General features: G+C 41.0%; 1 protein-coding gene across 8 annotated transcripts; it reads right to left on the reverse strand.

Moving 5' to 3' along the window:
• Positions 1 to 1045: 1045 nt before the first annotated feature.
• MTFR2 (mitochondrial fission regulator 2) lies at positions 1046 to 14491 on the reverse strand. 8 transcript variants are annotated; one of them, XM_081855359.1, is made up of 10 exons: positions 14366 to 14491; positions 13729 to 13796; positions 13095 to 13242; positions 12216 to 12338; positions 9386 to 9490; positions 8181 to 8302; positions 7314 to 7489; positions 5892 to 6198; positions 4122 to 4302; positions 1046 to 2051 (listed from the first exon to the last, which is right to left on the reverse strand). In XM_081855359.1, the coding sequence occupies exons 3-10, from the start codon at positions 13155 to 13157 to the stop codon at positions 1986 to 1988; spliced, it is 1143 nt and encodes a 380-aa protein (XP_081711485.1). In that variant the 5' UTR covers positions 13158 to 13242; positions 13729 to 13796; positions 14366 to 14491; the 3' UTR covers positions 1046 to 1985. The 8 variants fall into 8 exon arrangements, with proteins under 8 accessions (XP_081711485.1, XP_081711486.1, XP_081711490.1 ...); XM_081855360.1 differs by lacking the exon at positions 14366 to 14491 and adding an exon at positions 13944 to 14079; XM_081855364.1 differs by lacking the exon at positions 13095 to 13242.
• Between the last annotated feature and the right edge of the window lie 1785 nt (positions 14492 to 16276).

The raw sequence follows: 16276 nt of genomic DNA on the forward strand, positions 1-16276 counted from the left end.
CAATATGCTACAAAACTAACTGAGAAATACTTTGCAAGTTATACAATGCATTTTTGTTGTTGTTCAAGAAGATAAATAGGTTTAGGTCTGATAAGAAGGCAAGTATTGCATATATTTTAATTTGTTCTAGAATTTCCATTACTGCCACAAAAAAACACCCCACCATACATGGCTTCCAAGTTATCTCTAACCCACTGTTTAAATATTAAAAGGCTATATATCACACACTGCTAATTGTTTACAATTAAGAGGTGACATACTAAGACAGACATCAATGTACTGTTAGCTCTAGAGTGGCACATCACTCAATAACTAAACAGGCACACATAGCCAACATTCAAATTACATGCATTTACTGCTATCACATTATTTATGATACAGGCCAAGTAATGTCTTTGTCTATGCAAATATCAATACAGAACTAAAAGTTATCTCTCCCTTGAGAAAGAACCATGCAATGATGGAACAGAATACAATATCAAGCAACAAAGTATCAGAAGGAAGCAATTTAATCTCAGGGAAGGAAACCAATATATTGAGCCAAATTTCCTCTGCTTGCCATCCACACAAAAAAACCCATTTGCAAGAATTATAAGGAACAATGCACTGTAACTGGGAAAATAAATAAAAATATAAATACGGTAAGTAAATAAAAATATAAAAATACAATAAATAAAAAGCAACACTCAAAAGTCCACAAGAGTCCACCAGAAGGTTTGAATACATGGGGAGAACCTGATAAACACACATTATGGGTAAAATCCAGAAACTCTCTGGGCTGTGCAATATCTAGGTTGCATGTATGACAGGGCATCCAGAGTTTAAATGGTTGTGGTAGAAGAGATGCAAACTTTTTTTAGATAACACTTTGACCCTGTATAGTGTACTGTAAGTTACAAGGGGAATGACATATCATATAGCTTATATTCCTCCACAAATCTTCATATACAAGACTACGAAATCTGAAATATTTCAGTCATGGAGAATGATCATACAGTTTAGACATAAATATTTCTTTTGTAAGCAAAATTTACTGGAGTGCAAATAGTCAACAGCAATATTTATTTGAATCATGCATTTCAAATATGCACACAGTTCCTGTGTTTTCTTTACAAACTTTTACAGTATTCAAGGAAATTAATGGTCTCTTACTCAAAACCAAGCAAACACCACTGGTGCCAATTATTGAGATCTTATAAGGCTGCACCACTGAATCAAATTGAGAAAGGGATAATTTTGAGGAAGCTATTCCTTATTATCAACACCTTAGCCCTATTCAGTGATGTTCCCATCATGAAATTAGCAATCATGTAAGAGGAAGTGGGGCTCTGTCCACTGGTCCTGTCTTTGTGTCTTCACCCCCAACCTCTCCCTCATTGTAAATGCATTGGGGGCAAGATCGCAAAGGGAAAGCCCATCAAGCACATGCAAGCTCCGTACATAAGGGTCCCAGTTGATGGGGAAAGGCTACATGTGTTAGGTGGGACAGATGCTCCCTCTGCAGAGATATCCTCAATGTGTTGAAGTAAGGCTGCCGAGAATGTGAATGTGCAGGGGGAGAGGCCAAAAGCCACAGCACGCATCAACTCTTCACATAATAGCTAATCCCATTACAGGAAAACAAATGAACAGGATACTGTTTGGTAAATATATTATCATCTACATATAACCAAATTAATTTATATTTTGTTTCTATGGTACTATTCTCTTCCCCTTTTTGACATGTTTATGTGTCTGCTTTAAATTCTGCAGCCCAGACTAGAAAGTTGTTATAAAAACCAGTAAAACATACTCCTGCTGATAAAATATTTTACGCAAACAAATTCCAGATGCTTGGCTGCTGAAGTAGATTAATGAAAAACAGCTAGCTCTAAAAGCCGTTGCTTTATAGCACAGTATCAAGGTCTACGAAACCAGTGGCAGAGCTTTTCTCAAGAAGCTCTACACCATGGCTAAATATGAATTGCTGGTTTTGCAGGTGATACCTACATCAGCTCATTAGTTCTAATAAGCGTCTGCTTCATACTTGGCTTCAAAACGCGACAGCCAACCTGAAACAAAACACATTTTAAATGCTATTTTTAGAAAAGATTGAAAAGGAAAATACGAGTTGATTAACACTTTTCTCCAATCTTAATGAACAGGCCAAGCAAGAAATTTCAATGTAGAGCAAGTGAGAATGTCAAACATAGACCTAAAATAAACAACCAATTTGTTAGGAAATAACTTATCTGTTTTAAAAGAAGCATTTTGATATGAAATATATTGGGCTTCCATATATTAGATGGAAATATGCACTAAATATTTTAGCAAAATAAACAAGCAAATCACCTGCTCCTATGTCCAATGTGAACAAATCGACTGCTCTTCATGACAAAGAGTTTCATGGGTTGCTTCACAACTTCCTTTCCCACTTTGAGTTTGTCATGTTCTAGTATTATGTGGCTAAACTCATTTTATATGGGTTTTTAATTGTTCTTAGCCATTGTGCCTATGTTGGTATATTTTGCAAATGCTTTTATAACTGGTTTTGCTAATTTTGGATGTAGCTGTTGTATTTTTAATGTCTCTGTATTTTTAATGTCTCTGTAAATATGGGCAGTATACATATGCAATTGTTGTTCAGTTACAGATAGGTAGCCGTGTTGGTCTGCCATAGTCAAAACAAAAAATTCCTTCCAGTAGCAACTTAAAAACCAACTAAGTTAGTTCTAGGTATGAGCTTTCGTGTGCATGCACACTTCTTCTTTCTGTTTCAGTGTATCTGAAGAAGTGTGCATGCACACGAAAGCTCATACCTAGAACTAACTTAGTTGGTCTTTAAGGTGCTACTGGAAGGAATTTTTTGTATTGTTGTTCAGTTATTTAATTAAAAATGCTTCTGTAAATCTCCCACCAGCTTCTGAATAACTGAAAGTACTGCATGGCAGTTTATTTTTTAACTCATTTCCTGAATTCAATAAGGGTCAAGAGAAAGTATCACAAGAAAATAAACTTGGGATCACAACTGTACAGCTACTGTGTGGCATCCTCTCTGTAAGACAACAGAATAATTCAAGCCATCCCTGTACTTTGAAAGTAAGCCCCCTTCTACTGGCCCCTAATGCAGAAGATGGAAGGCCCTTGCCAGCACTGGGCAAGGATGGGAAAGACGTTCAGCTAGTGCAGAGGCAACCCTCTCCCAATCCTTAATCATGGGTAAATGATCAACATGGGAGCCTCCTTCAGGAAGTCCACTCTCAAGTTTCCTCCACTAGCTTTAAAACCATGCTTAATGCTTTTGTAGCAGCATTAACCTTTTAAATTTGGTTACATCTCTTAGTATGTGTAATGGTTCTAGGGGTTGCTCGTGCGTAAGCCGGTGCTTATCTCCCCGGCTGGGTGCAAACACCTGGCTGGGTTGCCTAAGTGAACCTTTTCTGTCCGGACAGCCACTCACCCGTGGCTGACTCAATCGCTGGCAGAATCCATCAGTGGGCGTTTCTTAAACTTCTTCCAGCAAAGAAGCTCTTTGACGCCTAGTCTCCTCCTACTCTCTCTGTGCGAAAGCCTTCTGCACAAGGAGGGCGTGGGTAGCGGAGGACCCCAACTCTCCCCGCTGGTCCCAGGCAAGGAGTCATGGGACCGCCTCGCCGCTTCCCCCATCTGCCCCCCTTCTCCACTGGTGCTACGCTGATTCTCTTCCCCAGAAGATGCGCTGCTCCTCCGGATCCCTGGACACTCTCTGGAATCCCTCTGGCTTTTGCTCTCTCCCTCCGGCACTGATGGCAGTTCCCTGACATTATGTTTTAGATCTCTTCAATGCTGTTGATCTCTTTTATGCTGTACTACAGTTTCACCTGTTATGATTGTTACTGTTTTCTTTTAATATAAACTGTAAGCTGTAAGTGTATTTTAACTGACTTTATATGTTCTTGTGTAGGTTGCCCTAGCAATTTTAATTAAGAGCTGTACAAAAATATCTATAATTAATAAAATGACAAACTATTTAGCATTTGCTTTCCCCCCCCCCTTAATTGAGATCATAACACTGGACACTATTAGACTTCATTCTGTATCACTAGTATTCATGCCATATATAAATAACAGAAGCCATTAACAAAATAAAAACATATACATACCACTGGGGTATCTGGACTGGAAAATGGAGAAGTACCATAGGATCTGTTCTCTTTATCAAAGGAATCATCATTGTTCTGTGATGCAAATTTCTCTTTAAGAGCTTCTGCTATTAAAGCTGCTGGATCCCACTGTGATGCAATTCTTTTTTTTGTTTTGGGTAGAGGTGTACCTCCTGGTGATCTGGAAAGAGAGCCAAAATGTTTGCAATCTTCAGTCAAAGATGCTGCTTCTCCTACATAGTAAATGCATGCAGTACTACTTGCCACCCTCTTTAGTTCTGTGACCCTCCACAGATAGAAGGCTTTTTTTATTCCAGGGAGGCTTCTGACAATACAACCAGGAAAGAGAAAACTTTCATGTATTCCCTCTCCCCCCTTCAACCACCAAAGCCTTCACAAATCTGCTTCAGAGGATTGGGGGTACTCTTCACAATAGCATGGGAAGTGTCACAAGGAGAGGTGTATCTGCGAAAGTTGTTTTCTTCCCAGTTTGACAGACAGGATCAAAGTGTTGGATCAAAGTGCTTTCTGAAAGCAAAGGGTCACTTTGAAAAGAATCAATGCATTCTCATGCAAAGTAAATTCTGGGTATCTTGCTGTACCACTTGACACTATGTGCACCTGGCCTAGTATTGGGGAAGAGAGTTAAAGAACTCATTGAGTCCACTGTAGATCCTTTCCCATGAGTTCAGCTGCATGTGAGAGAGCATGAAGGAGGCACTTGAACTTTTCAAATAAAACTGGTAACCAATTCTTCATCTGTGTCTGGGGAGCTGACACCAAGACGCATTGAACTACATGACAAGTAGGCATCTTCACAACAGCACAATCTCGTGCAAATTTATGTGATGTGCTGATGCATTCAGGTATCAAATGCATGCATTTGCTATCAGACACCTCATTCTTGATTTCAGTTCATTTTCAGATCCAGGAAAAGACTCCTTAGGGAAAAAAGAAAGCTAACCTATTATGGCTATTATTTGAATTCAACAAATTGTAGAACATATATTTTTAGCTTTTGATTTTATTGATCTTCCTTTTCAAAATAAACTGTTTTTAATTAAAAATTGATTTTTATTGCCATCTTGATGTGATTTTTATCATCTTTGTAAACCGCTTTGAGGTTGTACAGTCGTACCTTGGTTCTTGAATGCCTTAGTACTCGTACATTTTGGCTCCCGAATGCTGAAAACCTTGAAGTAAGTGTTCCGGTTTATGAACGTTTTTCAGAAGCCAAATGTCTGAAGCAGCTTCCGCTTGAGGGCAGGAAGCTCCTGGAGCCAATCGGAAGCTGTGCCTTGGTTTTTGAACGTTTTGGAAGTCAAACAGACTTCCGGAATGGATTACCTTCGAGAACCAAGGCGCGACTGTATTTAGAGTTAAGTTGTATACACTGTTTGTTAAATAAAAATAAATACATTATATAGCAAAAATGATTTGTAGCAGCTATATCGAACTATCAGGAGAGGTTTCAATGCCATGTCCTCTGTCACCCACTCAGCAGAACAGGGAAAGGAAGGAAGGTTATGAGCACCATCTTAGATTTTCAGGGGAAATAATTCTGCTAGTTCAGTGTGAGTTCTCTGCACAATTTATGTATTCACTCATCAGTCCAAGTGCATTCAAGCAGGAGTGGGCGCTGACAGCAGCTAGGCACCCCTGCATATAACACCAGTTTCAGGCACTCTTAAATAACTTCTCAGAGGGAAGATGTTGACCATATGTTATATTCATTATTTTATCTTCAAACGCATGTTCTGCTCAACATACCTCTCAACTGCTCTTAGTTTGATCTTATTTATATCCTTCAGAACATCCATCATAGTGGGAAGAGCTTCTTCCTTCTGCCAACCTGTACTATCTGTAGTATTTCTTATCTTACTTGAAGCCCGACGTTGTTTAATAAGCTCAATGGCTGAATTACGGGAATCCAAATTAGATAGCGGTACAGCTGGACATGGTGGTGCTGGTGGCGGTGGAGGAACAGCAATGTGAGAACTTGGGACTGGTGTCGAAGTCACTCCTGGCTGTGGGAGAGCATTAAAGGCCATGTTTGAAGAATTCACAATGCCTGAACCTATTAAACAATTCAAGAGGTGATATTAGGGAACTTTAATGTTGATATGACAATGGCATGAAGGTCCTTTGATGCACTTTTAACACTACCTGCAAAGTCTAGCAAGTGTTGTCTTCCATGAAACAACAGAAGACTCCAAGGAACAAAATCATACTACCTTGAAAGGTTATTTTAAAAAAATTATTCAACAGGCAAATCATTATGCTACAGTGGTTCTGGCAGATTTCAGACTTGGACAAGGAAGACCTGGATTCAGATCACTGTTCAGCCATGAACACTGAGTGACTCTCTCCTAACCTAGGTTTCCTCAGAAATATTGCAAGGGTAAAGTGTAATATTATAAATAGTGCCATGAAATCCATGGAGAAAGAATTGGATAAAAATATGGTAAATAAACTATACTGGACAACCTCCCACCACTAAAGTCACTCACAGTCCTTCTTTAGTTTAAGATTTCAGACATCACAATTACACCTTTTCAAGCACATTACTATAGTTATATGGGCTAAAAGAAAATGTTTACAAATTTATTTGTTAAAGTGTTTATAATCCTCATTTCTAAAAGGCTGAATCCTGAAGAATATAGTAACATTTTCGGCTGGTATGGTACAATGGTAAAATATGGGCAATGCACAGAGCCCCAACTTTCATTTACATAATTAATGAATATTTTATAACACACAACAACCATGACTCCCCCTTTTTTGTTTGAACAGTAGACCTCTATACTATTTCACAATTGCTTTTGATCTTTCCCTCAATCTGAAAAGAAGTTTACCAGGCAGCATTGCGGGGGGGCGGGCGGGGAAGAATGCTGTTCCCTCCTAGGAATATATAGAAATAATTGCGAGTTCTTTGGATTCAGGCAAAATTCCCAATAACACTCCTATCTAGTGTGTTGACTAGACTTCTATTTCTAATATATGTTATTTCGTTTTCTCTTGCCTACACTACATATCTAACTTTTAAACATATGAACACTGTGTGCTGGATAATGAAATATGAAGACAGTTTTCTATATAAATGTTGCTATGAGATGTCAGTGTGACTGGACATTATGAAGAGCAGGAGCCATGCATGGACACATGTATCAGGAATCACAAAGACAGGCTTACATGGTTGATCATTTCCTGATCTAGGCACTGCCACAATTGCTGCAATCTGTGCACGAAGATGAGCTAATTCATTCTCAAGAGCAGAAATTTTTTTGAATGCATCTTCATTCACAACAGTTAAGTTTTGCATACTTCCTTTTGTAGCAACCGGCATAACTCCTCTCCATTCATCATATCTAGAAAATACCAATGTATATATTTATAAGTGAACAGAGGAAACACTGAAGAAGCCAAAATTATTACTGTAAAGAGATATACAAACATATTCAATCTGACCATGACAGAACTCAACATTAGGTGGTCTGCAGCACAATTCTATATTATGTCTGTGTTTTATGGGCATTTCTCTCAGGTGCAGAAGAGTGCAGTTGTACTCACATCCTGCTTGTTCACTTCTCATAAGCAGCTGGTTGGCCACTGAAAGAACTGGATGTTGGACTAGGTGGGCCACTGGCCTGATTCAGCAGGTTCATCTTATATTCTTATGCACAATCAGAAGTCTACGTGTACAAAGTGCTTCTATTACATATTGGGCAATCTTCTTCTCTCAATAAAACCCCCCATGCCACTGTTCTTTGGGGGGGGGCGTGTCTCCTGACATTTAAGAGAGGCATTTCTTGGTGGGTGGTCAGAAGGAAAGGGAATGAGAAAGCCACCATCCTCATCTTCCCTCACTCTCCATTCTCAGGATACAACCCATTACTGAGAAATATAAATGTGACTGCAAAAGCTTGGATGATGTTCTTATAAAAAATCAAATGCTGATTGTTATTGTCTCTCAAGTAAGGAAAGCAGTAGCTAAGAATCACTGAGACAATTCCATTATAAAACAAACATTTATTCTAAAGACATGTCAGTTTTACTTACCTAAATCTAGCGTATGGTTCTCTTTCATTTTCTGCCATCCACAAAACATCAGCAAGAGATGGTGTAACAGAGCTACTAGAAATACTTTGCTCAGATGTCAAAGAATTCAAACTCTGGATTACCTAAGGCAGCAGGGAAGAAATATTATTAAAAGTCTATAAATGTATATCAGTATACATTTGTATATACATTTATATATACTGTATATATATAAAATATACTGTATATATACAAAATAAAAATATCAAGCATCCACTAGTTCTAGTATTTTAATGAATTATTTCTCTGTTTAGTGAGTGGTGCAGGAGAACCATGTTGTTGTCCTGTCCAATATCCTATCAGCTATTTGCCAAGCAGAATAACCTTTTGAGAGCAAGAACAGACAAATCAGCCACCAATTAAGCCACTGCGGGTTGCCTGCCTTTGTGTGTCAATATGTGATGCGCAGAGGCTCACTGCATGGATCAAACCACAAGGGCAAAGAGAAGTGAGACATGGTGAGTATCACCTGATCTGCATGGCAAGCCACTGTACACAAATGGCAAGAAGCAGCCTCCAACATGACAACTCTTTATTGCCCTCTTTGGCAGCAATGCCATACTTCCAACCACTTTTTTACTCTTGTCTTTATCTTTGAAAATTCTAATCATTCATTTAAGATGAGGTGAACTAGAACTGTCAACAGCAGGGTTATACATATTGTTTCAAGAGTTTTGGAGGCACTACCACCATAACTCTTCTGAAAAGCCAACACTTAGGTGGGAGAGAGCACAATTCTCTCAATTTGTTTTTCAGGAGCACAGTTACAGCACCATCTTTTAGCTGAATTGCAATGGCTAGCAGATAGTATTCAGTACTCCCCCCCCCCCCAAGTACTACAGCATAGATGATCTCATTGTCTCCAAAATCATTTGGCTCTGGACTCTCAAATACTTATTTTTCATATTCATAGCATAGAAATATTTAGGATTTTCCCTTTATCCATTTTCCTCCTTAATTCTCAGTGCTGAATAATAATTATTTCTACCATAACTCAAAATACATTTCTATTACCAATTTCCAAATGCTAAACAGCACAATTCCAGTAGAATTCATTTAGGGATGCCTGCTGTTTGTTCCCTACATTATTATATGCCACACAGAACATGATTTTAAATAATGTATTACAATTGTATTACTCTTACATTTTGCAATAACCCCTATACCTGAAACTGAGGCCTTGGACAAGGAGTTAAAGAAAGATATTTCCCCAGTCTGCGAACGAAACTTCGGGTAGATCCATACTTTTTTCTTTCCCATGCCCAGGACACCTAAGAATCAAGCAATCCTCTTCAAGTTAAATGAGAATATTTTTAAAACAGCTGTCAACCAATAAAATGACTTTTGTTGCTTTGTCATCTATATTTTAGCCAATAAAATGTATGTGCACATTACCGAAACCTTAAGATAGATGCGTTTTGCAGGAATTAAAAAAGTGTAGGCTGGTTTTCAGCTTAGTAGCAGATGCAACACTTACTGTTTGGGTAAATAAAGGTGATTGTTACTGTGCAGGATTTTAAGGTAAACACGAATCATCAATTTTAATCATACATTTGGGGGGGGAAAGGGGGGGTTTCCCCAGAAATGCTTCAGTTGGAAACTGTTTTCATAAATTGATTGACGTCTGATTCAGCATGTTTATTTTACCTGATACATTAATTTATGTGTTGTATCTCTCAAAAGGCCATGGCTGGATGGTTGCGTGGGAGCCTGTTGAAGCTAAATTCTTTAAAGACAGAGGTCTTCTGGTTGGGTCGAGATGACATGGGGTTGGGGGTTAAACTCCCATCCCTTGCGGGGGCGCAATTAGTGCCAGACCTTCTGTCAAGAGTCTGGGTGTAACCCTTGACGCCTCCGTCTCTATGGAGGCGCAGGTTACAGATACAGCAAAGGCAGCATTTTTCCATCTCCACGATGTTAAGCAGCTGGTTCCTTATCTTTCTCGCCCTGATCTAGACACTGTGATCCATGCTTGATTACCTCCAGGCTTGATTACTGTAATTTGCTCCTCCGGGGCTGCCCATGAAGCTGACCCAGAAACTCCAGCGGGTGCAGAATGCCACGGCGAGACTACGTACGGGGTCTTCGCCGTGCGACCACATCCAACAAGTGCTATATCAGCTGCACTGGCTCCCGGTGGAGTACAGAGTCAGGTTTAAGGTGCTGGTTCTAACCTTTAAGGCCCTATACGACCTGGGGCCCTCGTACCTATGGGACCACCTCTCCTGGTATGCCCCACGGAGGACCTTACGGTCTGCAAATAATAACATCTTGGATGTCCCGGGCCTCAAGGAGGTTAGACTGGCCTCGACCAGAGCCAGGGCCTTTTTGGCCCTGGCCCCAGTCTGGTGGAATGCTCTGTCGCAAGAGACTAGGCCCTACGGGACTTGACATCTTTCCGCAGGGCCTGCAAGATGGAGCTGTTCCGCCAGGCCTTTGGTTGGGGCTCAGTCTGACCCCTCTCCTTTTACAAGACCCTGCATATAAGTGGCCTCTCTAACTCTTCTCACCGGCTCATACAAATAGCTGAGCATGGTGAGTACTTAAAGTTCCCAACCCCTATAGTCATAGTTATAATTTGCGGGTAGCCATCTGATTTTATTTTGATTTAAATCCAATTTTAAGCTGTATTTCAGTCGATTGCTGAATTTTATGTCTTAACGTATTATATTTTTTGATGTTAGCCACCCTGAGCCTGGTTCTGGCTGGGGAGGGCGGGATATAAATAATTTTTTATTTTTATTATTTCAGTAGTCAAAAAGACGTGAAATAATGGGGTTGGGGGTGGAGAGATTCAATAAAGCACACTGACAGTGCAATCCTGTGAATGTCTACTCAAAGGGAGGTTGTACCAAGTTCAAGGGGGTTTCCCAGGTAAGTAACACCTAGACTATTGAAATGCACTCTGTCTATTATCTATTCTATTAGAGTTCATTTCAATAATCTGGGTGTTACTTACCTGGGAAACCCCCTTGAATTATTTTAATAAATAATAATAATAATAATAATAATAATAATAATAATGAAATGCACTCTACACTGGGGATCCCTTAAAGACATCCAGAGATGTCTTTTAACCAGCTAGTGGTAAATTCTGCCACTGGAGTATTGATAGGTGCATCTGCACCGTTTTTACACCTATTCTGCATGATCTGTATTGGCTGCCTATATGTTAGCAGGCACAGTTAAGATGCTAGTGTTGACTTTTAAAGCTTCAAATGACCTGCAACCCTGTTATACTTCTTCCCATACCAACCGGTTACCGGGATGGAGGATACGAAATTGTCTGTTGTGGTGTAGCACCATGAGTGTAGAATTCTCTTCTCGTGAAGGCACAGATGGCAACATCCTTGCTGGGAGTCAACAGTCAAATTAAAATACACTTGTTTTTATGGGCCTTTGTATTTACTCTGCACCAACATGTTTGACTGATTATTGTTTTTATTAGCAATTTAAGTTTATTACTGTTTTATGTTATGTGTTACATTATGTGGGAAACCACCCTGTGTTAACCGTGTGTGATGAAGGAGAGTCTTGAAATTTCATTAACAAAAATAAATAGCACATGAAGTTATTAAAAGGTACAGTGTAGAACTGTAGAAGTTACAAAAAGATAACTGCTTGTGAAAAAGCATATATTTGCTAAATTTTATTACATAATCTGTCCTGTGTTGCATATACTGCAACTTATTTTCATTGCTTATATTTTATTTTAAACATTTTTATGTATGCCACCAATAACTTTGGTTACAGGATGGCATAGAAATATCATTAATCATCATCATGTATGGAAGACTCCCAAGATAGAAAAGAAAGAAAGAAAGAAAGAAAGAAAGAAAGAAAGAAAGAAGTGAAGGGAGAGGACACACTGGAGAACATTTCTGATAGTGCAGAAATGTGAAGCTAGTCATGAAGTAAAATTGCTATGGAAGAAGCCAACACCTACACACTTCATAAGCACTATTAAGGAAAAAAGAAAAATGTTGATGATCTTACTGCATAGCTTCTTGAGATGGCACATAACTGTTGGAAGTGTACTCCTGAAGAGGTGTTTGAAGGAAGATGGGATGCAATCATATGAGCAAAGGCATTAAGACAAACTTCACACCTCTGTATAAGCTGTAAAAAGAAAAATGTAATAAAAAGGCAATCTATGCAAATCCAAGAATCTATAAACAACCCAAACATTCTAGATTCTCAGTCAGCAGGGTAGGGAAGCAAACAGAAAAGAGCTAACTCTTCTTCAGAAAGAAGGCAGGATCAGGAGGGGAAAACTTCATGCCATCCCTGGGAAGGAGGAGCCTTCTAGAGAAAAGCATGGTAGCTCTAGTCATGGTGGCTGTGGCTTCACAATCCGAGACTTTATTCTACTGAATACCCCTCTGCTATTTGTTGCACCACCCTCCTGATTGAGAACAGAAAGTTGGACTCGCTTTGTTCTTCAGGTCAGCAGGGAGTGGATCAATCAGATCAATCAGATTATAGAGGGTGGATTATGCCTCTCTTCCGTGATATTTATTATAGTCCTTTTTTTGTTAAGGACATTGTTGGACTCCTAATTCTTGTTCCTTATGATGTTCTTCTTTACTACTATGTTATTGGTGATAAATGCAGTTCTAAGCACTTTCAGTGCTGAAATCAAGTCTGAAACTGCAAGACTCCTCCTCTCCAGGAAGGATATATAAGTTTCTCAATCATTCAGCAGTCTTCCAGCTCTACTCCTCCACACTCACCAGAAGAACCCTAGACGCTGATGGTAAGCATACAGAATGGAGTCATGGAACACTGTGAAAACTGTATAGCTCTAACTCTGTTTTAATACAAAACTTCCATAAAACATCCCCACTCCTGAGCTTGTCAATAATATTTGCTTACCAATTCTGGTGGCACACCATAATATTCCAGCAGTTGTCTTAAGAGATTCAGTACAAGAGACATAGTACAAAGCACTTGAATTAACTCAAGTGCCAGTTAAAAATTACTGTTGCACATGCCAGAGGGGCTCAGCAAATATTTGCTACAGCTGCAAAGAGAAGAGTTTATTTCATAATTAGGGTAAAACTACAAACTCAGTTTACTTATACATCCACATGAAATATTTATAAATGCAATGTAAAAGCACAATTAGTTAAAAGAGTAATAAGGAAGGAGTTTTATAAATTATTAGAAATAATAATTGAATCATTGAATTGTAGAGTACTTTCCCCAAACTCAAGCTCGATCCATAGCATGTGTTTGCAGGAGCAGTATTAATATTCAAAAGGGACACACCTCTCACACACAACTAAAAAACATTGCCACACTTTTACAGCCAAGAGAATGAACCACAATTTCTCAAACCCCCCCTCCCCTTAACTCAAGAGGCAGCTGATGTTTAACACAACCACCATTTCACCAACACCTCAAACTGAGAATTGTAGAGTTGGAAGGGACTCCCAGGGTCGTCTAGTCCAACCCTCTGCAACGCAGCAACCTCAACCCGCGCTCCCCGATCCAATCCGAAAGCAACCTGGACCCGGTTCAGCTTTGCAAATGTGCGAGCAGTTTTATTGCTGCACCATTCGGAGGGTCAGGTTTCTACGGAAGAAAGGGAAAGGGACGGTCGTGCGTTTAGAGGCGGAAGGAAACGACTTTTTGTAAACAGAGACCTGGAAACATGATTAAACCGTTATATAAAAATATTGAAAACAAAAAAAAAGTATTAGCTGAATGAGAAACTGTTACCAGGACAAACTCTGCAGTTTTTGCAGAGACCTCAACAATGTGACAGGAAGAAGGGAGAGCGGGCGAGAGGTCTCAAGCAGAGGAATCCCTTTTCCTCGCTCGTTAATTGCAGCTGCTGAGGGATCAGGAAGGGGAGTTTTACCATTCGGTGAGGGGGCTGTTGGTGGCGGGTTGCTTTTTTTTTTTTGCATCCCCTCGTTTCTCTCTCGACAGGCCCGCTTCCTATCGGCCGGGAAGGGAGCTACCCACAACTCGCGTGGAGAGAGCCAACCCCGCCCCAACGGTCCTCCTTCAGCCGTTGAGGGGCTGCTTTCATACGACTTTCCCAAACCGTCAGCTAAAGCAGGGCGCAGAACGAAGCCCGCCCCGCAGCACGAGCGCACCGCGCGGAGACCGAAGCAGCTGCCGGAGGGGAAACTCACCCGCCACCGCGAGACTTCTCTCTCACAGACACGCGCGCGCGGACGCCGAAGCGAGAGGTGAGCGGAAAGACGCTGAGCGCGAGACAAGGACTCAGCGCAATCAAACCTTGGCACTCCCTCTCTTGATTGGACGAGCGGGAAGAGGCGTGGCTTCGCTCTGCAGCCAATCCCGCAGCGCTAAGGCGACGTTTCTGGAAAGGGTGTGGTTTGCCGCGGCGCGGCGCAGAGCCCAACCGTAGGAGAGACTCTTTCTGACCGCGGGGGCTGATGGGAAGCGGCAGCGAGCTCTAGTCGGTCGGCGGCAGAATCGCTGAGGTGCTGTTGCGTCCGCTGTGTGCACAGAGGCAGTGTCTCATATATGTTAAACATACGTCAGCGAGGGGTTGTGGTTTTAGTTGCACTTCTAGCTGCTTTTATGGGAGACAGCACACAAGACAAAAGCTATAATCACCTAATATCTCATCAAGTACCCATTGAAGCTAATGAAAACTTAACAACCGTTGCCATCCCTACCATTATTATATTTATTTATAGCCCGCCTTTCCCTTTGACAGCGACTCAGGGCGGCTTAGGTGAGCCAATTTCCAAAAAGAGCTGCCATGGCAGCCCCTCAGCCATTCCTCCAGAGGTCCACTAGCTTATTGGAGAACGAAGTTGTGTGCCATGAATCTTTTTTTGTGCACCGCCCTAAGGGAACACGGGTCTCAAAGCGCCACACGGGTGCATTGGAGGATGATATGCCATTACCAGGGCTGAAGATTCAAGTTCCGCTTCTCTACATGGAATGGGGGAAGCCTTCCTTTGCTCAAGAAGCAGAATGTTTAGGACCTGCCTTGATAACCACCACTCTGCAGATGAAGTCTCAAAACTGCTAAACCCTAGGGAATAGTGTATACTACAAATCAATTGTTTCCTGATGGCTATGCAAATATCTAAAACAGGAGTGCAATTCTGCACATGCTAATGAACAGTATTACTAGATTTCACCTTCCTAAATTTGATTTTGGGACGCAGGTGGTGCTGTGGGTTAAACCAGAGCCTAGGGCTTGCCGATCAGAAGGTCGTTGGTTCGAATCCCCGCGACGGGGTGAGCTCCCATTGCTCGGTCCCTGCTCCTGCCAACCTAGCAGTTCGAAAGCTCATCAAAGTGCAAGTAGATAATTAGGTACCGCTCTGGCGGGAAGGTAAACGGCGTTTCCGTGCGCTGCTCTGGTTCTCCAGAAGCGGCTTTGTCATGCTGGCCACATGACCCGGAAGCTCCCTCGGTCAATACAGCGATATGAGTGCCGCAACCCGAGTCGGTCACAACTGGACCGAATGGTCAGGGGTCCCTTTACCTTAAATCTGATTTAATTTTTGTGCAAAGGAAAATTCCAGGTTTCAACTTGCTTTATTTTCAAATTTAGTCTTGATTATTGCTATAAATCCCCTTCCCAGAGTATGAGCCTGCTTAAAGTGTATGAGCTCCCACCACTAAACACTGTTGGTTATTGTAAAGATGCCAGGTGTGCTTTCACTCCCAAGTTGTAGCCTTTTTCTCTGCTTGCAACATGCACTGTTAACAAATAGATACAGTGGTACTTCTGGTTACGTACTTAATTCGTTCCGGCGGTCCGTTCTTAACCTGAAACTGTTCTTAACCTGAAGCACCACTTTAGCTAATGGGGCCTCCCGCTGCTGCCGCTGCGCCGCCACCGCGTGATTTCTGTTCTCATCCTGAAGCAAAGTTCTTAACCCGAGGTACTATTTCTGGTTTAGCAGAGTCTGTAACCTGAAGCGTATGTAACCCGAGGTACCACTGTACAATATTGTCTCAAGAAAGCAATGCCTTCAGGTTTACCTTAGTGCTTAACCACTACTGGCACTGTGATTGTTCCATAGTCCAAGAAACAAACTTCTCATCTGGTTCAG

This window comes from Podarcis erhardii (genome assembly GCF_964252035.2).
Source record: "Podarcis erhardii genome assembly, chromosome: 3".
Taxonomy (NCBI): domain Eukaryota; kingdom Metazoa; phylum Chordata; class Lepidosauria; order Squamata; family Lacertidae; genus Podarcis; species Podarcis erhardii.

What these genes read in the sequence shown, in the direction of transcription:
- MTFR2 (XM_081855359.1), bottom strand. Translation starts at nt 13,157, where the DNA reads ATGTCTCTTGTACTGAATCTCTTAAGACAACTGCTGGAATATTATGGT. An exon ending in ATGGTGTGCCACCAGAATTG is followed by an intron (nt 12,339 to 13,094) that starts GTAAGCAAATAT and finishes TTCTTTTTACAG; the next exon opens with CTTATACAGAGGTGTGAAGT. An exon ending in CCATCTCAAGAAGCTATGCA is followed by an intron (nt 9,491 to 12,215) that starts GTAAGATCATCA and finishes CTTGATTCTTAG; the next exon opens with GTGTCCTGGGCATGGGAAAG.